The sequence below is a fragment of the Podarcis gaigeae genome (genome assembly GCF_964106915.1).
Source record: "Podarcis gaigeae genome assembly, chromosome: 3".
Taxonomy (NCBI): Eukaryota; Metazoa; Chordata; class Lepidosauria; order Squamata; family Lacertidae; genus Podarcis; species Podarcis gaigeae.
This window is the reverse complement of record NC_139680.1, coordinates 105,144,471-105,170,944: the sequence shown is the minus strand read 5'-3', so window position 1 is coordinate 105,170,944 and position 26,474 is coordinate 105,144,471. Positions and strand designations below refer to the sequence as shown.

General features: G+C 44.9%; 1 protein-coding gene and 1 long non-coding RNA gene across 2 annotated transcripts; both read right to left on the bottom strand.

Annotated features, from left to right (window-relative positions):
- Positions 1-595: 595 nt before the first annotated feature.
- Positions 596-26,474, bottom strand: MAL (mal, T cell differentiation protein (MAL blood group)). The gene is made up of 4 exons (XM_083733893.1): positions 26,187-26,474; positions 4,006-4,173; positions 3,168-3,296; positions 596-997 (listed from the first exon to the last, which is right to left on the bottom strand). Exons 1-4 carry the CDS (start codon positions 26,271-26,273, stop codon positions 923-925), a joined length of 459 nt encoding a protein of 152 aa, XP_083590019.1. The 5' UTR covers positions 26,274-26,474; the 3' UTR covers positions 596-922.
- Positions 8,113-11,027, bottom strand: LOC310842240. Its single transcript, XR_014563029.1, has 3 exons — positions 10,774-11,027; positions 10,357-10,525; positions 8,113-8,171 (listed from the first exon to the last, which is right to left on the bottom strand). It is a non-coding gene; the product is annotated as an uncharacterized lncRNA (long non-coding RNA).

Below are 26,474 nucleotides of genomic sequence, written 5' to 3'. Positions count from 1 at the left end.
ATCCTGTTGCACTTTTGGGCTCCCCAGAGGCATCTAGCTGGCCACTTTGAGAACAGCATGCTGGACTTGATGCGCCTTTCTTATGTCATTTTACGTTCATCAGCATATATTTGAAGTCATGCTTTTCTGGTCCCAAGGCGCCTCACTTTCCTCTTACTTATATCGAACTGGCTTTTGCCATTTTGTTGCCCATTCACCCAGTTTGGAGACGTCCTTTTGGAGCTCTTTGCAATCTGCTTTTGTTTATCCCAGGGCTCATCTGCATGTCTGTCAGTCCCCGAGTTTTATAGTCAAAGGTATGAGAGGTTCTTTTTTCATCCCTAGGAAAACCCGCTGTTTACTGCTGAATCGGAACAAACACCAATATGCAGAAAACCCGACTGATGTTTGTTCCAACTCAGCAGTAAACAGTGGGATTTCCCAGGAGAAGCGGACGGACATCTCAGACCCATGACTCAAAATCTTAGGACAAACAGGAGTGTGGATGAGCCCTCACATCAAATAATTTTGTGTTACCCGTGAAGTTGGCCTCCTCACACTGCTCATGCAGGAGGTGGGAAAACATTTTTTTTTAGAAAAAGAGAACAGCAGACAATTTACTTGAAGCTTTTTATTGTACAAACCTTACCTCCATTTACATAAAAGACATTTTTAATACAAATATATTTAAGAGATATTCCCAGTTTCCTCGGTTCCGCAAGCTATCTGACCAAGACTTGGGGAGGGAGTGGGGTGGGAGTTAAGCTAAAAAGAGATGCACAGGGATTTGTTTATTTTTTCGTCGGCATACAATAAAAGTACACTGTTGTGTATACAAATTTTCCAAAGAAAGACAATCCTTTAGATACGCTTAGAGAGTGACTGACCAAATACACCTGCAAAAATCAAATTTAAAAAGACATTCAGAGATTTATTTATTTTTTTAAGAGGACTTCCATCTCAGCAGCGAGAACACCATGTGGATCACATATGTCAATGTGACTGCATAGGCAAAAACCTAGAAGAGAAACAAAGAGGGTTCAGTGTGTTGATTTGCTAAAACTAGTTCATGAGCAATCCTGAGCATCTCTCCGTAATATCTTTTCCCACATTACTGTGTGTATTGCTGTGCTTGCTCTTGTCTCTTGCCCGGCCTACCTCAGGTATGCAGCCTTTGTTCCCCTGGGCCCTGCTAGGCCCTGCGTATGCATCACACCCGGCACTTATGGTACCCTATACAGGCATGATAGGGCAGCCATGATGGATCAAAAAGAATGACATTGTGCCAGGACTGTGTCTCTCCTTTACAAGCAGCTTGGACCCTTCATGCCACTTTTGATAAGGTTCCTGGGGACTGTGGTGTTATGATTAGAACGGCAGAAAAGCAGCCATACCACCTAAACTAGAGCAAGGCAGTAAATTGTCTTGGCAAATCAAGACTGGAACTGTGTCACGGATCCCACTAAAAGAGCTGGGGTCCCAGTCGCTCCTATTTCCCCCTTCCAGGTGGATTATGGTGATTCATAGCCCCATGTTTTAGGTGGGTCTCCTCATAACAACTGTAAAATTGACCAGGGGTGGGGCGGGTTAGAATTGGAAATGTCCAACCCCTTAGATTGATATCAAAGGTGTGTTGTGTTTTAAAGGTGTTTTAAAGGTATTTCTTGCTTTTTGGTTGCTATCTGCCTCGCTTTGTGAGCTTTGCTAAAGGACTTGTTATGTACTGAAGTTCTCACCCTGGGCGAGCAGGGGGATACTGTAGATAGTTATGCAAATGAAGGATCAAAAGTGACGTTCAGTGATTGGATAGTTTTAGAAAGTTGCTACAGTTACGTGTTCTGGAGCTCTATATAAGCAGGCTAACTGAGCTCTTCAGTTCAGTTCTGTTCTGGCTTCTGAATAAACAAGAGCTGTATGAAGAATCGCTGTATGAAGAATCGCTGATATGTTCACCCACAACTTAACAGGAATAAGTGTTTACTGCCTTAAGATTGGCAACTATGAATTTTTATTGCTCTATGATGCTAGGGACTTGGATTTGTACAGGCATGCCAACTCTAGGGGGCAGAGGTTTTCATCAGCCCTCTCAATATTCTTTCTCAGGGGGCTCAGCCCCCAAATATTGAGGTGGCAGAGTAGACCGAACCACCAAACAAGGTCTAACCGGCCTGCACAGCATCTCCCAACCCCATGCAGGCTGGTGCAGACTTCCACTAGGCCAGGCTGGTCTGGCATTGGAAGACGTGTGTGATGTCACGTGACCCATGGCGTGTATGATGTCACACACACACCGGCCCCCCAATCTTGGGGGGCAACCCGGCTCCTGTAGATTTGTAACACAACTAGATGGGCTGAGGGAGACTGGAGTTATATCATTTACTTTGATTGGTCACTTTGTCAATGCTGTTCTTTAATTCAATGTCACTTGTGAATCTATATGGTCCAAGCCCACCCAGTGAGCTTCATGGCTGAATGGGAATTCGAACCCTGTTCTCCCAGGTCCTAGTCCACTACACCACACACTTGCATGCAAATGGAAACAAACATATAGGCAGCATATATTGTTTTCAGATGATTTCACACATGTGTCATGGCAGAGGCAATTCATCCTTTGCCCCAGGGAAGGCAGTGATGCTTCTTTAAGAAGGTACTTGTCCTCTGCAGTTTTCACAAGTCATTTGGGCAAATCCATACCGTGATCAACTCCCGTCCGGAAACCAATGTCCCCACTGTGGAAGGACGTGTGGATCCAGAATTGGCCTCCACAGTCACTTACGGACTCATTGTTAAAACCATGTTTATGGAAGACAATCTTACTTGGCTACGAGTGATCGCCAAAGAAGAAGATGATTAGATGATAGATAGATATAGATAGATAGATGATAGAGAGAGAGAGAGAGAGAGAGAGAGAGAGAGAGAGAGAGAGAGAGAGATGATAGATAGATAGATGATAGATAGATAGATATAGATAGATAGATAGATAGATAGATAGATAGATAGATAGATGATAGATAGATAGATAGATAGATAGATAGATAGATAGATAGATAGACAGATAGATAGATAGATGATAGATAGATAGATAGATAGATAGATAGATAGATAGATATACAGTGTGTGTGTGTGTGTGTGTGTGTGTGTGTGTGTGTGTGTGTGTGTGTGTATTGTAAGCGAGGACATATACTCACCACTGCTGCAATATCTATTTGGTAGTATTTAAAATGATCCGGATAAGATTTCAGCTGATAGGTAGTAAAGGCTTGCACAACTGACGCACTCAGGTAGAAGAGAGAAGCAATTACCTGGTAGAAAGCATCCTGGAAAAGAAAACAACACAAAGACCCTAAGACCAGCGCAAGAGAAGGTGTCCCCACCGTATCCCTGTGCCAGAGAACACCTGACACTGGTGAGAAGTTTGTTTTGCTTAGTGGCTGTTTTATAGGATACGCTGCCATGACTAACAGCTTTAGAGGGAGAGTTTGTATCCAGGAGGAGAGGAATGCTGTATTCTGAGCAGAGTCAGTGCCATGCTTTTCAAAAGCATGCAAGGATCACGCACTTCTGGACAAGAATCTGCCAGGGCCTCTGAACTGGGCATGCCTCAGAACTAAATGGATCCCAAATCCAGAGCAGCGACTCATATTAAGATTTGGCAGTAGCCTTCTCTGTGAGTGGGTACTTTGGGCTCTGTTTAAATGTATTTCTCATGGCATTCTAAGGCTGGTTCTAATATAATGAGAAGCACCCCACAGTGCTCACACTCTGGCCCACACACTGCACTTCACAGCCGCAGGGAGGAGTTTAGAAGCACTGGCTTCCATTTTTACACAAAGCACAGTTTCCTGTTTTGTGTTTGAACACTGGAAACTGTAATTTGTTTAAACTCCAGTTTTATGGCACCCTTTTCCTCTGCTTATCCCACCAAAATTTAGATGATGTGACACCTGATGCATGGTTAAATAGCACTGTATTTGGGGCTGGGGGAGGGGAGTATACTGGTATTTTAATCTCTCCAAAGAGACTTACCACAGCAACCCAAGCTGACTTCCCTCCATGAGCGCCACACATATATAGGAACAAAAGCAATGTTGAAATTACAAAGCAAAACACTGAGACGAACATCACCCAGCCTTGACTCATTGGAATATAAACTTTCGTGGAAGCCACCAGGATCCAGACTAGGCCGCCAAAAACCTACAATAAAATGTAATAAAAATAGTTCAGTCAGCAGCCCTTACAACGGTTAATCAGATCTGTTCTGGAAGACCTCAGTTTTCGTACAAATTACTTGGCCGGACAACTCCATTGCAAAATGCAGAGAAGTGCACATTTTGAAGGATGGCTGCGATTCAATTCACATATTGTTTTGGATAGTGTGCTTTTCCTGGTTCTGGGAGACCAGGGAGCAGGAGAACACATTGCAGCAGAAGAGGGAGATGTCTATGCCTCTTCTCCAGGCAGACTCATCTCTGCCTCCCTCATCCTACCCTCCTGATTCAGTTTCTGCCCTTGTTTCTGAACTGCTCTCTGCCACAGACTCTCCCAGCTCACTAAACCCTGTTACCTCTTCAGCTTCTGACACCTCCTCCTCCCAGTCTTCTCCCTCTTTTCCCTCTGTCCACTCATTGTTGTCCCACCACCAATCCCCTGGCTCTGAGCCTTCTTCCCCTGGGGGTTCCCCAGCTTGTGCCTCCCACAATTCCTCTGCATCCAACAAGTTTTGCAACAGCAATTTTGCTTCCCAGCTTTGACAATATAAGTACTGCTGGGCCCCTATCAACAAATGACTTACTACTATTAGAAATCGAGGTTTGCTTGCCACCAATAGATCCATGCTTCCCAGGAGCACTCAATACAACCCTAAAGTCCCCCTCCAACATGTTTACAGAGGAAATAGATATATTTCTTGTCAACGCCAATTGCTTGTTTTTTATCCAGGCCTTTGAGAGGCAATGGTAGTCTGGTAAAGTTTTAGGTTATTGGAGAAATCTGCTGCTGTATCTATACATTGATATCATAGTATCAGAGAATTTCAAAGTTGGAATGTGGCCTAAGGGTCATCTAGTTGAAACCTATATATAATAAAAGAGTTTTTAACAGTTGTTTTAGTTATTGTTATTATATGGATATTCTAATTTTATAGTGGTGTGGTTTTTTTAATGTTGTCAACCATCCTGGTATCTAAACGGATGGTTTAAAAATGGAATAAATAAATTGTAAACATTTAAAATAAAATAAAATGTAAGTGTTGTTAGAAAGATCTTATATCCAATCTGGAATAAATGCAACTCAAAACATATTCAGCAATATAGGTGGAAATGGAATGAGATTAGTACACTAGTATTTGGTGTCCATTTGCATGTATACACACTCTCACTAAGATGCCTATGCAGAGCGGAAGAGAGAATTTTAATTTCTAGATTAAAATATGTTCTCAGTGCTTACAAAATGCCATATGCTTTTAGGTGCATAGATGTTCAAACCCAAGAGTGGCTGTTCCTCCCTCTCTTTCCCTCCCTCTCTATATGTGTGAGTTGAGCAGTTACTGTGCATAGCAACCAGCCATTGTGCACTTTCACCACGTCTCATGGTGAATGTGCACTTAATCCTTCCATTAAGAGGGAACTGTGCACATTTCCTGGTAAATATACATCTGTTCCTACAGACCTTGGGAAATAGGCATATATTAAATGAATTTTGTATATTCTCTGGTCATTCTGCATAATCCCCAATAGGCTGGTAAATGTGCACAACGGTCAATTGTTATGCGCATTAACGACTCAGTGGGTTGGTGCTGTTTTGACTTCTGAAGGAACAGCACTCAGAGAACCGAGATTGCCATTAGCATTGACAGTGGTGTTGGTGATAAGTAAGAGGTACCAAGAGGGAAGTGTGAGAGTAGCGCCAGTAAGGCAAAAGGCAGCGCTCAGCTTCTGGCATCCCTCCAGCTGCTGGAGATTGCCACGCCTCTCCGTACAAATGTAACTATTCTTAGAACTAAAGGCGCAATGCTGGGGTGGGGTGCCAAACATCCCTGGCCAGTGTGCATTGGAGGAGAGGACCAGTAATATCATAGCCAGGAGCTGCCCCTCCTTCCACAAACATATTGGCATGAAAGGACCTGGAACAGCTGCCCAGCCCAGCTTTCAAATGTTTCTCACCTTGCCATGCTCAGCTGGCAAACATACAGAAGCCCTGAACGAACATTGCCAGCCAGCAACGCAAAACATTGCGGCAAATCGGGTTGCCAAGCGACCAGAAGCCAACCTTTGCCTCTAACAATTTAATGCTACTTCACAAAATTTATATACATCTTGATTGTTTACAAAAGAAATGCAACTAAAAAATGCAGAATATGTGGGGAGGGGGAGATGAAACTTAGAGATCTACACTAGCACCTGCTAATATTATATCTTGTTCCTGTTAAATTTACAGGAGCCGGTAATAAGGTGACTGTCCTGTCTGGCCCCAATTTTTGCCCATATTGCACATTAATATAGATGAAAGGAAATAAGATTCATTTTAGCCGCCAAAACCTTTGCTCTCTTGTTTCAGCATCACCTGACTCCTGATGTCTATATATATCGCTGCCAATCTCTCGTAACAGCATATGTTAAAAAGGTGTGGTAGATTTATTTTCCTCTCAAGCTAGATTTGCTGTCATGATTTTTACCTCTGCCCTTTTTGCTTTGTTTTCAAACTAAGCTATCTTTCTGTCAGTCGCAGAACTTGCGCTCATATAAATTAGTCTTCTACCACATTTGTATACGCAGGAAAAAAGATAACAGAAGATAAAGGATTCATTCTAGCAGATTCTCTAGTAACAATAGTTCCGTTAATATTTTCAGTTTGAGATATAAATGAATGAAGATGAGATGGAACATTCTGGGGAGTGAGGAAAATTTAAAGCAGTTCATGGCCGGGCAATTCCAAAGACAATGGGGAGGGAGGTGTCAACCCCAAGACCTAAGAGTTAAGGATTTTGTTTTGGAAATTAAAGGAAATCTATTGTTTGGAAGACACTGGGGAAGCCAATATTCCCAGATCAGGCTTTTGATGACATTAATAGTTCCTTGTTAAAGAATGTTGAACTTAGTTCCTTTCTTTGTTATCTGTGACGCATAAGCCCATCGGAAATCTCTAGAAGTCTAGAGAAAATAATATACTGAATTAGCTTTCTCCGCCAGAACTTCTCTGGCTTTGGGGCAGGAAAGCTCTTTCTTCTCTTTCTCATCGGGAAAACTCAGAAATAGTCTATTGGGTAAGACTCTTTAGGGAACAGCAAAATGCATCGAACAGCCTTAAAGTAAGACTTTTGAAATTAGCTTTTTTGCAGTCCCTGTGTTGTGCCTTGGCTATGTTCCCTCCTTTCACACCATGTCTTGTAATTATGTAAATATTACTTGATTTTTCTGAAATAAACTAGCTACTTCTACGATCTTCTCTCAGATCTTTTTGATTTGAGAGTATATGCTGTCAGAGTACACAATGAGGCTCAGGCAGGTGTTTCATGGGAGTTCTTACTTTTCCTAGTTAGCTGATAAAAACGTAAGAAGAAATAGTGGAAGGGGGTCCATTGGGGAAAATGGGGTACTGTCCCACCAAACACTGCCCTTAACCAGCCTCCACCTGCCTGCCTTCTTACGTACACCCAGTATATTCCTCCCTATCAGTTTCCTTCTCCTTACTCTCAGTGTTACCATGATAGAACTCAATAGGGTCAAAACTAGAATCATCCAGCTCTGACTGTCATTGACTCTAACTACAACTGGGTTCTAAGTCTTCTGCTCTACCAGTCTCTATGGGCACCAGCAACTACTGGAACCAATGGACCATCTAGCCAAGCATCCTGTTCTCACAGCGGCCAACTAGATGGCTGTGGGAAGCCCAGAAGCCCGAACTGGGCACAACAGTACTCTCCCCAGTTATGATCCCCAGCAGTTGGTATTCAGAGGCATAATGCCTCTGACAATGTATGTAGAGCATTGCCTTTGATGGCTTTATCCTCTGTGAATCTGCCCACTCCACATTAATCACCATCACTACTTCTTTGGGGACCGAATTCCAAAGCTGAACTATGTGTTATATGAAGAAGTACTTTCTATTGTCTGTCCTGAATCTTCCAACATTCAACTTTGTTGGATGTCCATGAGAGAGGGAGAAAAATATATCTCTACCAACTTTCTCTACACCTTAGGTAGGCAAACTAAGGCCCGGTGGACGGATCTGGCCCAATCGCCTTCTCAATCTGGCCCATGGACGGTCCAGGAATCAGCGTGTTTTTGCATGAGTAGAACGTGTCCTTTTATTTAAAATACACCTCTGGGTTATTTGTGGGGTCTGCCTGGTGTGTTTGCATCAGCAGGATGTGTGCTTTTATTTAAAATGCATCTCTGGGTTATTTGTGGGGCATAGGAATTCATTCATTCCCATATATATATATACACACCAGACCCAAACCCAGACCCTCTCCACAGATGAATTACTGACACCATCCAGTAGCCAATCCATGGTGGCACCTCCGGATGCTGCACCCCCCTGCAATCCCTACACAGATCTGGCTGACACAAGCCACAAAACCACAGCTCGCCCCTATACACGAAGCCAAGCCAAAGCACAACTAAGTGCAATACAGCCATCTTCTCAGGAAAACTCTTCACAAAGTTCAAGAGGTCAAGACACAAAGACTTTAGCAACTAATCCACACCTAATGACCCACCTAAGTGGTACTCAGGATATCACTCAAGAAATCACTCAAGGTATCTCTCAAGTAATTAAGGAACAAAAGAAGAAAAGGCACACTAGCCTGGGAACTTCCTCTCTGCCCAGAACATTGGAGGCTAGACACCACACCCCCTCTACAGTATTTATAGGAACTCAAACATTGAGATCCCGCTCTGTTCCAGTAACAAGAAGCCGAAAGCACCAGCCTGAAGATGACGAGTGAGACCTCGTCGAAACGTCGCCTAGACACCCCAACTTTTACACGGGAAGACACCCGAGGACACCAAACCTGCATTCCTGTACCCGTGAAAATCTACGAAAGCAAATATATATATATATATATGCAAGTTTTGGTGTCCTCGGGTGTCTTCCCGTGTAAAAGTTGGGGTGTCTAGGCGACGTTTCGACGAGGTCTCACTCGTCATCTTCAGGCTGGTGCTTTCGGCTTCTTGTTACTGGAACAGAGCGGGATCTCAATGTTTGAGTTCCTATAAATACTGTAGAGGGGGTGTGGTGTCTAGCCTCCAATGTTCTGGGCAGAGAGGAAGTTCCCAGGCTAGTGTGCCTTTTCTTCTTTTGTTCCTTAATTACTTGAGAGATGCCTTGAGTGATTTCTTGAGTGATATCCTGAGTACCACTTAGGTGGGTCATTAGGTGTGGATTAGTTGCTAAAGTCTTTGTGTCTTGACCTCTTGAACTTTGTGAAGAGTTTTCCTGAGAAGATGGCTGTATTGCACTTAGTTGTGCTTTGGCTTGGCTTCGTGTATAGGGGCGAGCTGTGGTTTTGTGGCTTGTGTCAGCCAGATCTGTGTAGGGATTGCAGGGGGGTGCAGCATCCGGAGGTGCCACCATGGATTGGCTACTGGATGGTGTCAGTAATTCATCTGTGGAGAGGGTCTGGGTTTGGGTCTGGTGTGGTTGATCAACCACACCAGACCCAAACCCAGACCCTCTCCACAGATGAATTACTGACACCATCCAGTAGCCAATCCATGGTGGCACCTCCGGATGCTGCACCCCCCTGCAATCCCTACACAGATCTGGCTGACACAAGCCACAAAACCACAGCTCGCCCCTATACACGAAGCCAAGCCAAAGCACAACTAAGTGCAATACAGCCATCTTCTCAGGAAAACTCTTCACAAAGTTCAAGAGGTCAAGACACAAAGACTTTAGCAACTAATCCACACCTAATGACCCACCTAAGTGGTACTCAGGATATCACTCAAGAAATCACTCAAGGCATCTCTCAAGTAATTAAGGAACAAAAGAAGAAAAGGCACACTAGCCTGGGAACTTCCTCTCTGCCCAGAACATTGGAGGCTAGACACCACACCCCCTCTACAGTATTTATAGGAACTCAAACATTGAGATCCCGCTCTGTTCCAGTAACAAGAAGCCGAAAGCACCAGCCTGAAGATGACGAGTGAGACCTCGTCGAAACGTCGCCTAGACACCCCAACTTTTACACGGGAAGACACCCGAGGACACCAAAACTTGCATTCCTGTACCCGTGAAAATCTACGAAAGCATATATATATATATATATATGAATGAGAGAGAGAGAGAGAGAGTGAGTCCGGCCCCTCACAAGGTCTGAGGGACTGTGGACTGGTTCCCTGCTGAAAAAGTTTACTGACTCCTGCTCTACACCATGCATAATAACTTGGTGTTACCTAAATACTGGGGGCGGGGATGATGCTCTCCTAAGAAGGGCAGAAACTATAAAAAGCAGGGCTTTAATTGACAATTCAAGCAGGTAGAGCTTTACAGCACAATGTCTGCTGAGAAGTAAGCTCCACTGAATTAAAGTGTACTTACTCTCAGATAGGTGTGTACAGTGAGTGGTACCTCGGGTTAAGAACTTAATTCGTTCTGGAGGTCTGTTCTTAACCTGAAACTGTTCTTAACCTGAAGCACCACTTTAGCTAATGGGGCCTCCTGCTGCTGCCACGCCGCCGGAGCACGATTTCTGATCTCATCCTGAAGCAAAGTTCTTAACCCGAGGTACTATTTCTGGGTTAGCGGAGTCTGTAACCTGAAGCGTATGTAACCTGAAGTGTATGTAACCTGAGGTACCACTGTATAGGACTGCAGCATCAGTTGATTTAAAAGTGCTGCATATTAAGAGCACTGGATAGAAAGGTACCGATGGGGACTAGTCCCTTTTCGCATACTCACCTTCCAGAATTACTGCTAGGAGCAGATATCCTGTGATTGTCTAGATATTCTTGAATTCCCTCAGTCCCAGCCAGCATGACTAATGGTCAGGGTGATGGGAATTCTAGTCCAGCAACATCTGGACTTCTGGACACAGGCTGAACCCCCACATCCAAGTGAAACAAAGCCTGTGTATTTCTTCATGTGCACATGCACACAAAATTACTGTCAGCTCACCACTTTCTCATTTCTGCCACTGTCTGCTTTTAGGCTGTAATACTTTTTCAGGAGCCATCAGGTCCATCTTGCTAATGTCATTCTAGCACTGCCATACGTCTGGAATTTCCCGGACATAGACGGGATCGGCTGTCAAAAGCAGCGTCCAGAAATTTTCATTTGCTGGTTAAAATGTCTGGGGAAACCCGGACGTATGGCAACCCATGAGAAAGTATCATTTTTTATTTGGCTTCTTCTTTTTTTAAGAAAATCTCAAAAATGTCTTTTTCTTTTTTTAGTGTTTGCAATGAAGATCACAAGCTGTGGCCCAAAGAAGAAAAAGTCCTACCACTTTCCCCTCCCCAAACAAACAAACAAATAGTTCATCAACTTTGGCAAAAGGGGGGGGAGGGAGCTGGACAACTTATGTGTCCGGATTTTCACATTTTAAAAAAATATGGCAACCCTATTTGTGCCATGTCAACAACTCATTGTTGAGTTGGTCTAGTTTCATTTTTGTTTTGCTTACTGTTTCATTGTCAGTAAAATGAAAGACGTATTTTAAAAGCGAGTGAGCATGGACTGCAAATTTGTTTTTGTTTTTGCACCTCTCTTTATGCAGACGTGTGCACTGGAGAGAAGACATATGTTTTGGCTGCAAAGGCAAACTGGGAGCACAGGAAGGTGCCTATTGGTTAATCCAACTCATGGCTGTCTGAGTGGACGACAGCAGCTCTTCAGAGTTCCAGGCACGGGTCTCTCCCAGCCGTACCTATAGATGCCAAGGATTTAACCTGAGACCTTCTGCATACACAGGGAGCTAAAGCCTTGCCCATTCATTCATTTAATGGTGTCACAGGCAAAGCAGCCTCACAGCATTGGTCTGAAGGTGGCACCAGTTTCTTCTTTTTCCTAACTTCAGTTCTCAACATTTCCACATCAGTCTATCATTAAAAAACATACCTATTTCTGTAAGTACTTTCCCCTGATACATGTTGTGCATGTTGCACAATAGTCTCACCAGATATGCATCTTCATGTACATCGCATGGTTGGCAAGCTGCATTGCAAAACCCGGAGGGGGACATATTCCAAAGGGAAGTTGGAACTCAGCTCACATGTTGTTTCAGGAACTGCCAGTTAAATAGGCTCATATTAAAATAAAAATCACTCTGAATTTTTCCATGCAATAGGTGGGGTTGGGTGAGAGAGAAATTCAATAGGCAAACCTATTTAATTCACATTTTCTGAGACAATACACAAATGGAAATGCAGCCTTCCTTCAAAATTCACACTTCACAATTTTGCAATGCAGTTCTCCAACCATGTAACATGTACAAAAATGTATATTGGAGGGTAAAGTGTCCATTAAAAATGCATATATTAGTGAAATATAATTCAAACAAATGCATTATATTTAATGGAAATTGCATACAAAATGGCACACAAAAATGTGTATATTAGGAGAAAATTGCACTAAAATTCAGATGGATTTTCGCAATGCCTGATTTATTTATTGAAAAACCAAACTCACATGGAAATGTGGAGAACTGAATTTATTTAACTGGAAAAATGGAAAACAGAGAGAAACCAAAACTGATAAAGACTTGCCCATCCCTCACAATCAGCAACAGCACCAGGCCCCGTCCCAAACCCCACTCCACAGATCCAACCCAGGTACCGTTTTCAAGAGCTGACAAACTAACTAAATAGGAAAAGTGCTTTCTTGTTTGTATGGAAACAGAAGCTGGCCCACCATTTCTCAGGTGAGGCAGAGCGCAGCAGCCCCAGGCAATCCAGGTTTTAAGTTTCTTTCCTGGTGAAGAGGGTTGGATTTTTTAAAGCAACACAGTAGAATATTTCATCAATGCTACTAAAATGTACCTCGATGGCACTCTCTGCTCCCAAGTGGTCCTGAGTTTCTTGACCTGGGAGCACATGGCTTAACAGTTGCACAGTTGTGGGTACACTAGCTGGAGGAGGAAGGCAGTCCCTACAGAGGCCAGACTTGTTGCCTCACCCAGCTGCCCGCAGGCTGCTGCCCTGAGGTAACTGCCTCATCTCACCTTATTAGGGGTTCAGCATTCTGTGGCCACTGTGAATGCTTAGTCCTCATTAGACTGACTGGAATGTTCTCTCTCTACTTTAGAAGTACAGAAAAAACTTTAGAGAGGGAGCCCTCTACAATGTATGGGGCTACTCCAAGCCTACTGCTACCTCTCAGGGGCAGATGGGGCTTGTAAAACTGGGAAGGTAGTCCGTCTAGGAGAAGGAATACTCTGGACCTAAAATTCTGCTGCCTTGCAATTACCGTATTTTTTGCTCTATAAGACTCACTTTTTCCCTCCTAAAAAGTAAGGGGAAGTGTGTGTGCATCTTATGGAGCGAATGCAGGCTGCACAGCTAACCCAGAAGCCAGAACAGCAAGAGGGATTCCTGCTTTCACTGCGCAGCAATCCCTCTTGCTGTTCTGCCTTCTGAGATTCAGAATATTTTTTTGATTGTTTTCCTCCTCCAAAAACTAGGTGTGTCTTGTGGTCTGGTGCGTCTTATAGAGCGAAAAATACAGTATACTCATTGATGAGAAAGAAGAAGAAAAAGAAGAGTTTGGATTTGATATCCCGCCTTTCACTCCCCTTCAGGAGTCTCAAAGCGGCTAACATCCTTCTTTCCCTTCCTCCCCCACAACAAACACTCTGTGAGATGAGTGGGGCTGAGAGACTTCAGAGAAGTGTGACTGGCCCAAGGTCACCCAGCAGCTGCATGTGGAGGAGCGGAGACGCGAAACCGGTTCACCAGATTACAAATTTACCGCTCTTAACCACCACACCACACTGGCTCTCGGAAAGGCTTTGGGAGTAAACCCCAAGGAAAAATCTGAACATGGAGAAGAAAAGGCTAAGGAGTAAACCCTACGCAAATCTGAAGTAGTTGGGTGGCGCCTTGTACGCCTCCTTCCGGCAACTCCTGCAGCCAAGCTGGTGCCGAATGTGTTGCTCTGCTTTCCTTTAGACCCCATCAGCGAGCCTTGTCATCTGGGCAGTCTAAGACCTCCATGCACACTGCCCAGGCTTGCACCCCAATGCGGTCACTTCAGTGTTGCTAACGCAGCAAAAACAACACAGGAGGCAGCAGATACGAATCACTAGTCTCTGCAGCCACAGCAGGCGCTCTGATTCTCCAGCAGTTTGACTTTACCCCATGGAGGCGCACTCCATTGTCTTTCGAGACAGACGGGTGCCGACGACTGCTACCTCCCTCTCACGTGTGAATCATCAGCAATGGGAGCAACTACTGAGCATCTGAAACATGCATGTAGAAGGGGAGTGGCATCAAGACGGGAGCTCCTCCTCTTCACTTTACACGTGTTCCTTATAACAGCATAGGAGCTGCCTTTGGCTGAATTAGACCACTGATCTAGTTCAGTATTGTCTACATACCAGTGTTTCCCAAACTTGGGTCTCCAGCTGTTTTTGGACTAGAACTCCCATCATCCCTGGCCACTGGTCCTGCTGGCTAGGGATGATGGGAGTTGTAGTCTGAAAACAGCTGGAGATCCAAATTTGGGAAACACTTGCCTATACTTACTGAGTGGAAGTGGTTCTTCAGTATTTCAGGCAGGGGACTTCCTAGACCTAGGTGGAGATACTGGGGGTTGAACCAAGCACCTTCTGCCACTGAACTATGGCCCTTATCCCTCAGGGTAGCCAACATGAACCCATCCCTCAATAGAAAGGGACCCCTGACCATTAGGTCCAGTCGTGACCGACTCTGGGGTTGCGGCACTCATCTCGCTTTATTGGCCGAGGGAGCCGGCGTACAGCTTCCGGGTCACTTGGCCAGCATGACTAAGCCGCTTCTGGCAAACAAGAGCAGCGCACGGAAACGCCGTTTACCTTCCTGCCGGAGCGGTACCTATTTATCTACTTGCACTTTGACATGCTTTCGAACTGCTAGGTTGGCAGGAGCAGGGACTGAGCAACGGGAGCTCACCCCTTTGTGGGGATTCGAACCACTGACCTTCTGATTGGCAAGTCCTAGGCTTTGTGGTTTAACCCACAGCACCACCCACGTCCCCTCCGTCCCTCAATAATACTGAGCTACAATTTCCATCATCCCTGGCTATTGGCCATGCTGACTGAGGATCATGGGAGTTGAGCCCACCACCAATATATGGAAGCCACCACGTTGTCTACCTCTTGCATCCTAACATTTGTAGAGATGCCCCTGCAACACGTACAGTTGCACACATGGAGGAGATGCCATCCACATGATTTAAAGGCGTGTTAAGGATGCAGTTCATAATTACTGAGGGTTCGATCCTCTTTAGAAGTTAATTCTGGGCAGCAGGGATGGGGAGAGAAGTTGGTTCCCTTCCCATCCCACCCCACCCCCGGAGAGGAATCGTTGCTGAGTACATTCAAGCAGCAGCTATTTTTAAACCACATGCAAATCCACTGCAGAGGAATCTGCAATGGTCAATTTATCAACACATTACCCGAGAAGCCAGCGCAAGGCAGAGCAAATACGGAGTTAATGAATACTGCAGGCAGAAAGGCACCCCCAGCCGTGGCCAGCAGCTGGGAGAGAGGGAGGCAACTCAGGGAAACCCTTGGTGTGGAAATGGGGAAATAACAAAGAACGTTCCTTTTCCTTTCTTTCTTTTGTGAGGTGCTGAAGGGTAAGGCAATGTCTGTTGGTTCCAAGACAATGTTGCTTTTGTTGCTGGAATTAGTCTGACGGTCTCAAGAGACAATGGAGTGTACCTCCAGGGGTGACGTCAAACCACAAAGGTGCCCTTCCCAGGATGGAAGCCTGTGCAGTGTGTGTGGAGGTCCTGGGCTGCCCAGATGACAAGACTCGCTGATGGGGTCTAAAGGAAAGCAGAGCAATAGATTTGGCACCAGCTTGGCTGCAGGAGTTGCCGGAAGGAGGCATAGAAGACGTCATCCAACTGCCTTAGGGACTTCACTCAGGATTTGTGCTGGGATTACTCCTTAAAACCTTTTCTTGTCTCGGAGATGTTCTGCAAGGCAGGTTTAGGATCACAGTTTTCCTTCTCCTAGATCGACTACCTTCCCAGGCTCACAAGCCCCATCGGCCACTTCCAAGACAGTACATCATTAAGATCAGCCTTTGCCAACCAGGTGCCCTCCAGGTGTTTTGGACCACAACTCCCATCAGCCCCAGTCTGAAACATCCGGAGGGCACCAGGTTGGTGGAAGCTAGGTAAGAGCATCCAGATCCCCCTGCCCTGATTCACTGGGCTTTGGTGTGCAGGCAAACAGTCTTCAGAAGGACATCCTGATCACACCATACATCTTGTCTTAGAAGAGGAGAACCCAGGGCTGCTGTTCTTCTAGATCAGGGTTTCCCAAACTTAGATCTCCAGCTGTTTTTGGACTACTACTCCCATCATCCCTGGCTAGCAGGACCAGTGGTCAGGGATGATGAATTATGGGAACCATGTCCTTTTGCACCTTAAGAGTGACAGTCTTATTACAGCATAAGCCTTCGTGGCTGCAGGTGCTCTACCTGAAGGTTTCCTTTAGTGCCTTTCCCAACCTCCAGAAGTTGCTAGACTACAGCTCCCATCATCCATTACCATTGGCCATGCTCTTTGGGGCTGATGGGTCCTGCAGGCCAACCTATCTGGAGGGTAGCAGGCTGGCGAAGCCTGGCCTAGGCAACAATAAATTCTTTTTAGTATTTTATGGTCCCGAGGGCTCTTTCATGTTACAGATGCTCCATGTTATGGTATGAATTTGTATCCAGTTCTAGAGCTTCCCTGTGACCGTAGCACCTCTTCTTGTGCAACACTGTGCTTTGACTCAACACACAAACTGGACTGGGCTGCTTTTACCCAGCTATGTGCTGAATTTGGAAACTTCTGAGTGACGTGGTATGACAAGAATGACTGGTGTCAAATGCAGGGACAACTCTCTGGGTTATAGGGAAACAAGCGTAATATCTGCTGCAGGGCATGTTGCCAGATCATGGGCAGGTTGATTCATTTGCTAGCAATGAATACGTCAGACCAGTGGCGTAGGAAGGGGGATGCAGGGGTACAGGCTGTCCTGGGTGTCATCACTGAGGGGGGTGACAAAATGGCAAAAATATCTGTGTGGGTTTTTTTTAAAAAAGGGGTCATAACACTTTGGGGGGGATAACTCCCGCACCAACTGCACCCCCTTCCTGGTAGCTAGGTGAGGCGGGGGGCACTGTGTGTCTCACTGTGGGGCCTACAGCGTGCCTGAGTCATGCGTCTCTCCTGGGGGGAGGCTGCCTGCAAGCTCCATGCTGCTTTTTCTTTTCTTTTTTTTCCTTTTTGGAATATTTATTGAATTTTAGAACAATTAATGATACAAATCTCATTCATCATTTTATTTACAATTATTCTCCCTCCCCTCCTCTGGACGTCCCTCAACTCCCCCTCTGCTGAGTTATTTAGTTTTAATTATCGTATCCTGCTTTTCCGAGACAAAAATAAAAACCCTTATCATTTCTCTAAAATATCTGTTACTCAAATGAAGTTGTGATAGTTTATTCAAATCCCACCAGTGAATCCAGTCCATTCTGTTGTTTCTGCAAATAAACTGTAAATGGTTCCCAGACTCTTTTGAAGTCCTTTTTGTCCTCTCGTAGGTTGTCTGTTAACTTAGCCAGTTCTGCATAGTTCATCAGCTTTTCCTGCCATTGTTCCTTTGATGGAATTTCTTCCATCTTCCAATATTGTGCAATCAAGATTCTTGCCGTTGTTGTAGCATACATAAATAATGTCCATTTTTCTTTTGGTAGCTCTTGATTTGAGATTCCTAACAAAAAGGCTTCAGGGTGTTTGACAAAATTCATTTTAAACATTTTTTTTCCAATTCATTGTATATCATTTCCCAATTTTTAAAAAATGCATTTGCATTCCCACCACATATGACAATATGTTCTTTCCTTTTCCTTACATCTCCACCGCACTGCTTTTTCATGTGGGGCTTGCGTCTGCTCACCACCTCAGCCGCCCTACAGCTGAGGGGGAGGCTGCGGAGAGGCTCCATGTAGCGTGCCCTGCCTTGGCTCGCCCGCCCCCTTGGCAGCTTGCCCCACCCCCAGCTGCAGGACGCGCTTGCAGCACCAGGCACCCAAGCGGCTAGCTACATCGCTGCTTCAGACAGGCATACAAAGTTCTCTTAGAAATGGGCATAGGTTGCTTGACACTGACACCTTCTTCCCCAGCTTAGGCATGCAGCCAAATCTCCTAATTCAATGGGTGTCTGGGATGTCACGACGTATGACTGTTCAACAGTGGAATGGACTTCCTTGGAAGGTGGTGGACTCCACTGGAGGTTCTTAAGCAGAGTTTGATGGCCATCTCACATGGATGCTTTCGTTGAGATTCCTGCATTACAGTGGACTAGAATTTTACGATTCTATGACGAGTGCAGTGAGGAGGGTAGAATCAGGACAGAATGACACATGGCAAGGTGAACGGGGGCTTCCCAAGACATTTCTGGGCAATGCTATATACGTTTGGGGGATTTGCGAGAGAAAATTCAGTGAATGGAAGCTTCTTCTTAAACAAAGGTCGCTTCACTGATGGAGGTCTCTGGAACAGGAGGAGTAGGGAACCTTTGGTTCTCCAGATGTTTATCGAATCATAGAACTGTACAGTTGGAAGGGATCTCAAGGGTTATCCAACCCCCTGTATTGAAGGAATCTCAGCTAAAGCATCCCTGACAGATGGCCATTCAACCTCTGCATAAAAACATCCAATGGTGGAGAGTTCACACCCTCTGAAGGAAGAATGTTCCACTGTCAAACAGTTGTTACTGTCAGAAAGTTCTTCCTGGTGTTTAGTCTGACTCTCCTTTCTTGTAATTTGAAGCCATGGGTTTGAGTCCTGCCCTCAACAGCAGGAGAGAGAGAAAAGCTTGCTGTATCGTCCATGTGACTGTCCTTGAGATATTTGAAGATGGCTATCATATCTCTTCTCAGTCTCCTCTTTTGGATTCCAACTTGATCAAGCATGGACAATAGCCAGAATTGAATTTGAATTCAAATTCAAATAAGAATTGAATTCCATCAAAATCTGGAGGGCCACCAGGTAGCTACTGCAAGCTTAAACTTTTTGTTTTACTCTGTGTCAATTCTCTGGTGCAACCACTCTGTCCCGGAGGCCATTTTGTCCCCTGTTTTTATGCCAACTAAGCTATGAGGCCAGAAAATGGTGCTTCCTCACTAGGCTTGAGCTTCTCCCCTCTCCTATAACTTCACACGTGGCCACATTAAGATGTTCAACCAGAGCCTCATTTAGAGATTGAGAATTTAAGAAGAGCTGTGCTGAATCAGACCAAAAGCCTATATAAATGAGCACCCTGATTCCTACTGTTTCCAGTCAGATGACCATGGAAGCCCAAAACAGCCCTCTTCTATCTGGGTTTCCCAGCAACCTGCATTAAGAGCCATGCTGTCTCTGCCAGTGAAGTCAACAAAGCTTCCTCACAACTAGTAGCCACAGATAGTCTTATCCTCCACGAATTTGTCTAGTCCCCTTTTTAAACCTTCCCAGCTGGTAGCCACCACCACACCTTGTGGTGGCAAATCACATTATTTGCTTTTCTGCTGTGTGAAGAGCGAATTCCTTTTCCCCGTCGTGAATTTCCCACCATTCATCTTTATTTGATGGCCCCAGGTTCTAGCAATATGGGAAAGGGAGAAAAAACTTCCTCCACCTGCTTTTCCATGGACTCAGCTACATTGGCAAAGAAAAAGCACTTTACATGTGTTGTTTATGCATTGTAACACTGTGCTGTGGAGTTCCGTTTTTGCCAACCTGATTTCTCATGCAAAGTTTAAAGGTAAAGGTAAAGGGACCCATTAGGTCCAGTCGTGGCCGACTCTGGGGTTGCGGCGCTCATCTCACTTTATTGGCCGAGGGAGCCGGCGTACAGCTTCTGGGTCATGTGGCCAGCATGACTAAGCCGCTTCTGGCAAACCAGAGCAGTGCACGGAAACGCCGTTTACCTTCCCACCGGAGCGGTACCTATTTATCTACTTGCACTTTGACGTGCTTTTGAATTGCTAGGTTGGCAGGAGCAGGGACCGAGCAACGGGAGCTCACACTGTCACGGGGATTTGAACCGCCGACCTTCTGATCAGCAAGCGCTAGGCTCTGTGGTTTAACCCACAGAGCCACCCGCATTCCTTCATACAAAGTTTACAACACATTTAACTGAAACGCTTCTTTGATGTGTCCAGAATCAGCCTGTGTATAATCTCGCACACCTCTTATCACATTCTGTCTCAGTCTCCTTTTCCGTAAACTAAAAAAATCCAAATGCAGTAGCTTTCCCTCATAAGGGAGTTGCTCCACCCCACCCCACCCCTGATCATTTTTGGTTGCCATTTCCCAGCTCCGCAATATCCTTTCTGAGGTGAGGAGACCACAACTCTACAACATACCATTCCAAGTGTGGTCACACGCCACAGATTTGTATAAAGGCCTTGAGATATTGGAAGTTAGATTTTTTGCCACCTTTCCTTCATGAACCCTCCCGTGGAATTTGCCTTCTTCACAGCTGCCTCACACTGGACACTGACCTTTTCATTCAGCTGCACACCACAATCCCAATATCCCTTTCTGGGTTAGCTGGCCGGGGACAGAGACAGAGGTCCCTGAGGGAGGGAGGGAGGGAGGGAGGGCTTTGCAGTTACGCAAGGGATGGACAAACCCCCCAACCCTTTCAACTGCTTTCTAATATTTTTCTTCTTCTTTTTACATGCTGCAGGCGGGCGACTGGAATCTCTGTTCCCTGGCAGGCAGCCTGGTTTAACAGGTTTCTGGCAACCACTGCACAATGCAGAGCAACCGGGCCATTAATCCTCCTTTCCCCTCCCCTCCAGCTCTGGAGCCACTGGGCTCTCCTCTCTCCCTCGCCACCACCCTCTGCTTAATCTCCCCTCCCTATCAGATTCTCTGCTATTGTGTCAACTGGGTGGGAAGTTGATTTTAAGCTGCAAAATTTCTGCACCCATTCCCTAATCTTTCCTTGGGTGGGCAACACCTGCGCCAGCTTTAGTTCTTGCTATCTCCACAATAGGTCTCCGCTGTTTTTTATCAGTTTGCTTAAGAGAGGGAAACAGAACTGGGTGTGCTGGAACCTTTGGGCTGTTGCAACAGGTACACAGATTGGTCATCTTTTTGCTCTTACCCTCCAGAAAGTCTCTCTTGCCCTTTCTCTCTCTCTAGGATGGGTGTTGCTGTGCATTTCGTACATTCCAGAGACACCTTTCTTCTCAGAACTTTTCCAAGTTCATTAGCTAGGGTCCTATAAACAATGTTGGACTACAACTCCCATCATCCCTGGCCATATAGGCCATGCAGGCTAGGACTCATGGGAGTTGTAGTCCAGCAACACCTGGAAGGCCCCAGGTTATAGGAAGATGTAATAGAGACATGGGGGGACACCCCCGTGACCTAAGGCAGACATAAAACTCTTCACCCATTTGGCACAGATCTTTCCTCCCTCCAGCCAATCTCCCTTTCTCAGAAAAGGCAGACCTGTTTTGAGTTTGCTTTTAGCTCTGCATTCCTTTCTCTGTGTATTGTGTGGGGCTCTCAAGCCATAAAAACCATTTAAGAGGTCATTAAAATAAATTTACAGGATTGCCAGGATGATAACTAGATTTGTTTTGCCCTCCAGAAATGCATTGTAACCTCTTGGTCCCTTTCCCATCTTCCTACATGTAACAAAAGTAAAGTGGAGCAATCAAATCTACAGTCCTCAGAGGGTGTGATCCTGGTCCTTCTAAGTAAAAGACAGTGGGGCTGCATCAAATGCTGGTTTGGCCTTACCCACTCGGCTGATTGCTGGCAATGTGCATTAGAAAATAGGGGAGGTTGGAGGCATGGGAGTAGACATGGGGGGGCAGGGATGGACAGCTGCCCCCCATAATAAATAAAAATCAATAAAAAATACATAGCTCACTGAGGTTCTGCCCCGTCCCCCTATAAAAGGCCTGGCTACGCCCATGCTTGGAGGGTCTGTATGCATAGATGCAAATTTCAAAATAATTGCTCTCATTTAAATAGAAACACAATACATTGCATCACAGTGGGGAAAACTGTGTCCAGATAACGTGTTTGCTTCCTTCCTTAGGTGTTTCTGTCCTTAAATCAGATTAGGGCTGGGTAATCCTTCAGAATAGAGGACTGCCCTCCAGTCGCCCTACAAATGGAGGACTCTGCAAAGGAGTGCACACGTCCATTTGACAGCAAGATCACACCCCAAAGCAGCGTAGAAATGCCCTACTTTACTCTTACAGTGCAAAGCTAGGGTTAGGGTGGCTGTATTTAAAGAAAAAAGAAAAAAACAAACACAGAAGTCACTTAGACAATTGTGCAAAAACAGAGAGAGGTGCTCACCCAAGATGGCAGCTTCCAATCAGAAAACACACAAAAACCCAATTTCTGCATGCTGTCCAGATGTTAAAGCTCCAGGTGCTGTCCGCAGAGGTGACAACATTAAGCAGATATTCCACTAGCCCATCCCAACCCCTAGCAACCCAAGAGAAAAGCACTGGCAAAGGTGCTGGAATTTCCCCAAAGTTTAACCTGTTGTAGCAGTAGCCAAGTGGACCCGGATCTGCTGGTGGGGGATTCCTCCAATGAAAGGAATGGCTAAACACTGTGCTGACTCGGTGGTTAGAGCCAAACTAGATGTGACATAGGACTTCTGCAGAGAGAGCTCCCGAAGTCTGATCTTCCAGCCCCTTGGCTTAGACCAAAGATCTCCATCTATTCAACTCAGTCTCACCAGCTGTTGACAGCAGGTTCAATGGAGGAATCCCTTTCTTTTCATTTTACTTTTTATGGCCATACAAACTTTAAATAATAATAGAAATATTATCAAGGATAGCAAATAATGTCACACATCCTGCTATATAAACCATTCAATATTCCTAAGATATATTAATGCAAAACCTTTGATATGATAGTTCACCTTCTCTCTTAAAAAAAATGTATGTTTAACTAGGGTTTGCCACCCTTGCTGCCTCTGCTCACCAACCCCACATACTCATTTGGCAATCGCCACTTCCCCCCCAACTCCCCCCCCCAACTATTACACACTTCACCCACCCTTTAACAGGTTGCCCCAAGCATTTCTGCCACCCCTCCTGCAACAAGCCAAGCCTGCGTCAAGGTTTAACAGAGCTTGCTAAACTGCTGGGTGAAGCACCTACCTTCCTCCATTAAACCTCTCTGTGCTCACATTTAACAGAGCCCTCCGACAGGGGTAGCAACTTGAATAAAATATTTGGGGGGGGGCAGGTAAGGCTCACGACCATAATCGATCACAAGACATGTACAAGACAAGCACACACACTATTTGAAAGGCAATGCTCATCCACTATGGGGTGTGTGGTCCCCTCAAATATTTTATTGGCAAGGAGGGCAGAAAAGGACCTAGGCCTCTAGGAGTTGGCCGTTATGCCCTCCGTTTCTCAAAGAAATACAAATCTAGTTCCTTAAACCAATATACAAATTGCCGGTACCTCTGAAATCATAGCATAAACAATATCAAACAATATACAGTATAGCTTGTAAAAGAAAACGTAGATACATATGCAAATCCATTTCCTTTTAGCAGCAAGCAATCTGTTATGCCTAGTTTCTTTATATACATATGTAAGATGGTTGGATTCCATTCATTCATTTCCTCTCTTATCATTTTATATGGGGGAGGGTTTGTTTTAAGGGCCAAAGCAGATGTGACAATAATCACACAACTAGCATTCCTGTGTGGTTATTTGTCATATCTAAAATGGCCTTAAATTGGACAGCGGTGGGGGATCAGTATGAGGGCAAATTGTTAGGCCTCCACACATATACCTTGGCTCTACCCCAAACCATACATGGACCTTTTATAGCTGAAAAGGTGCCAAATAATGAATAAACAATCATGTATTGTTTAAACCACATCTGGTGGCTGCAACAGAGGTAGGCACATAGAACTGTGTACAGACTTTACCTTTAAAGCACATTGCTCAAAGAATTCTGGACACTGTAGTGTGTTAAGGATCACTAGGAATTGCAGCTCAGGGTGTGTGTGTGTGGTCAACTACAGTATCCTGAATTCTTGAAGGGAAAGAAAGTGCTCTGAATGTGTTTTAAAGGTATAGTGTATTAGCAGCCTTGATAAGAAGCACAAATGTTTAGGTAAAATAACAGGCAGATGTAATGAGCTCTTCAAGCAGTCCTGGGGCTCCCATTCAGCTGAGCTCCCGTACCTCAGACATGTAACACAACAGATCAAAAATCAATAGCTGCGACATTTCCACTTTGGTGCCAAAATTTCCGCCTGTTTCACACTGCTCAAGGCCCAAGTAGAACCCAACTGTTCATCTGTAATAGATAATGTGTTGGAATCTCAGGTTTAGTCTCCCTCAGCCATGAAGCTCACTGGCTGACCAATCACACACTCTCCTCCTAAGCTTACCTCACAGGGTTGTCGTGATGATGAATGAAAGAGAGAACGCCGCCACTCTGAGCATCTTGAAAGAAGGGCTAGATGACAGTGCAATAAACACTTTTCTGGCATGGAAAGTTCTGGAAAGGGAGCATTGTCCCCTAAGGCTGCAATAGCCATGTTCTTCATTGAACTCAATGAGGCTAATATTAGAGGATTTAACTGTAAATTAAGTTAGCTACTGTAAGAGCTGGATGAGTTGCCATTCCTGCTTAACCCCTCACTATCACTTAAGTCTCTTCCAAACTTGAGCATTCATTAATTCTTGTTTGCTTGCACAAAATTTGCAGGTAGGTGATACAACATCCATTGTTATTGAGCGTTTGTTCCAATTAGTTTGTGGGGAGGTTATATGACATCACCTCAGCAATCCACACTTTCCGATGCATTTCTATACCCTCCAACAATTCTCCTATGAAAATAGGGACGTCCCATTCCATAATGATAATTATACTATTTATACCCCACACGTCATATTGGGTTGCCCCAGCACTCTGGGAAGCTTCCAACATATATGAAAACATAATAAAACATTAAACATTAAAAAAAATCTTCCCTATACAGGATTGCCTTCAGACGGCTGGGCAGTTGGATAACTCCATAGCCTCCAACACTTCTCCAACGAAAATAAGGACACCCAAAGGAAAATAGGGACATTCCAGGATCAAATCCGAAACCGGGACACTTGGAACATCTGCATTTACCATCACTTTCCTAACCACAAAACATGGTTGTTATTGTTGCGCAACAAAACTGTGTTTTTTTTAGCAACAGCACAAATCCCCTTTTATTGTGCATTCTGAATTTGCCAGCGATTAACTGGATCCCGCCTGCAAAATAGCAATGGACAGAAGCAGTCTTAATTCTCTGCCATTTTTCTAGCTCTACACTGCCCAAACCTTTGCATTTGCACTATGGATGTTTATCCACATGAGAAGTAGAGTAACTGAGTAACCTGCCAGTTCTCTTCATACCAGAGAGTAACACACCATGCCTTCCCAGTAAGCTGCAAGCTCAGCAGACCTTGAAGATTTGCTCTACTGCATAGGCCACCAGTTCACCTGACTAATTAGCTGCTTGAATGCTACACACACCTGCACGGGGTACACCTGTTTCCACGCACGGATTTGTGCGGCAGGGTATATCCTTGAAGGTCAAATGACTTAGCATGTTCTCAGAATTAAAATATATATGTGCACAGAAACAAAGCAAAACATTTAGAAGCAGAATTTAAACACCTCAAATCCCATCAACATCTGGTTTTTGGGGGTCATTTCTTTCCCAGTTCTCCTTTTAAAATATTTGATAACCAGTCTAATTTGCTGTTTTTAAAGAAGGGGATCATAGTGAAAAGTAAATGTTCCAGTAAATGAGAGAACAAGGGGGAGAGCTAACCAAACCTGGGGGGAAAATCTCGAAATTTTGCTCAGAAAGTCACTAAGAAGCAGAAGCCACAATCCCAAGACACACAAGGGTGAAATGCCTTGTTTGATACAGCCGGACCTTCCTCCAAGTAAATGTTCCTAGGCTTGCACTGGAATGCCCTAGCTACCAGGTTCTGTTTTTAACAGCGGAAAATCATACTTACAAATTCAGGAATGGCCAGAATATCAGGGAAAGTAGCCAGGACCTTCATGCCGCTGGGTAAACTGGAACCGGTGGTTGTTGAAGACATATTTCTGGTTCGCTTCCCTTCCAAAACTCACCACGCACACGTCCTCACCCTCTTCCAAGCCAAATGCTCTTTCCCTGTGCTCTTCTTGAGCAGCTGAGTTCTTAACCTTTTCCCTATGTTAATGCTGCCCGCCCTCCAGGTAAGGAGCTCAGCATAGGTGTGGCCAGCTTAGCAGAAGGACCTGCCTCTTCTTCTGTTTTT

Excerpts from the sequence above, each read along its gene's own strand:
- MAL (XM_083733893.1), bottom strand. The coding sequence starts at position 26,273 with ATGTCTTCAACAACCACCGGTTCCAGTTTACCCAGCGGCATGAAGGTC. Across the intron at positions 4,174-26,186 it reads TTCTGGCCATTCCTGAATTT|GTTTTTGGCGGCCTAGTCTG; the intron begins GTAAGTATGATT and ends ATTTTATTGTAG. Across the intron at positions 3,297-4,005 it reads AGTCAGCTTGGGTTGCTGTG|GATGCTTTCTACCAGGTAAT; the intron begins GTAAGTCTCTTT and ends TTTCTTTTCCAG.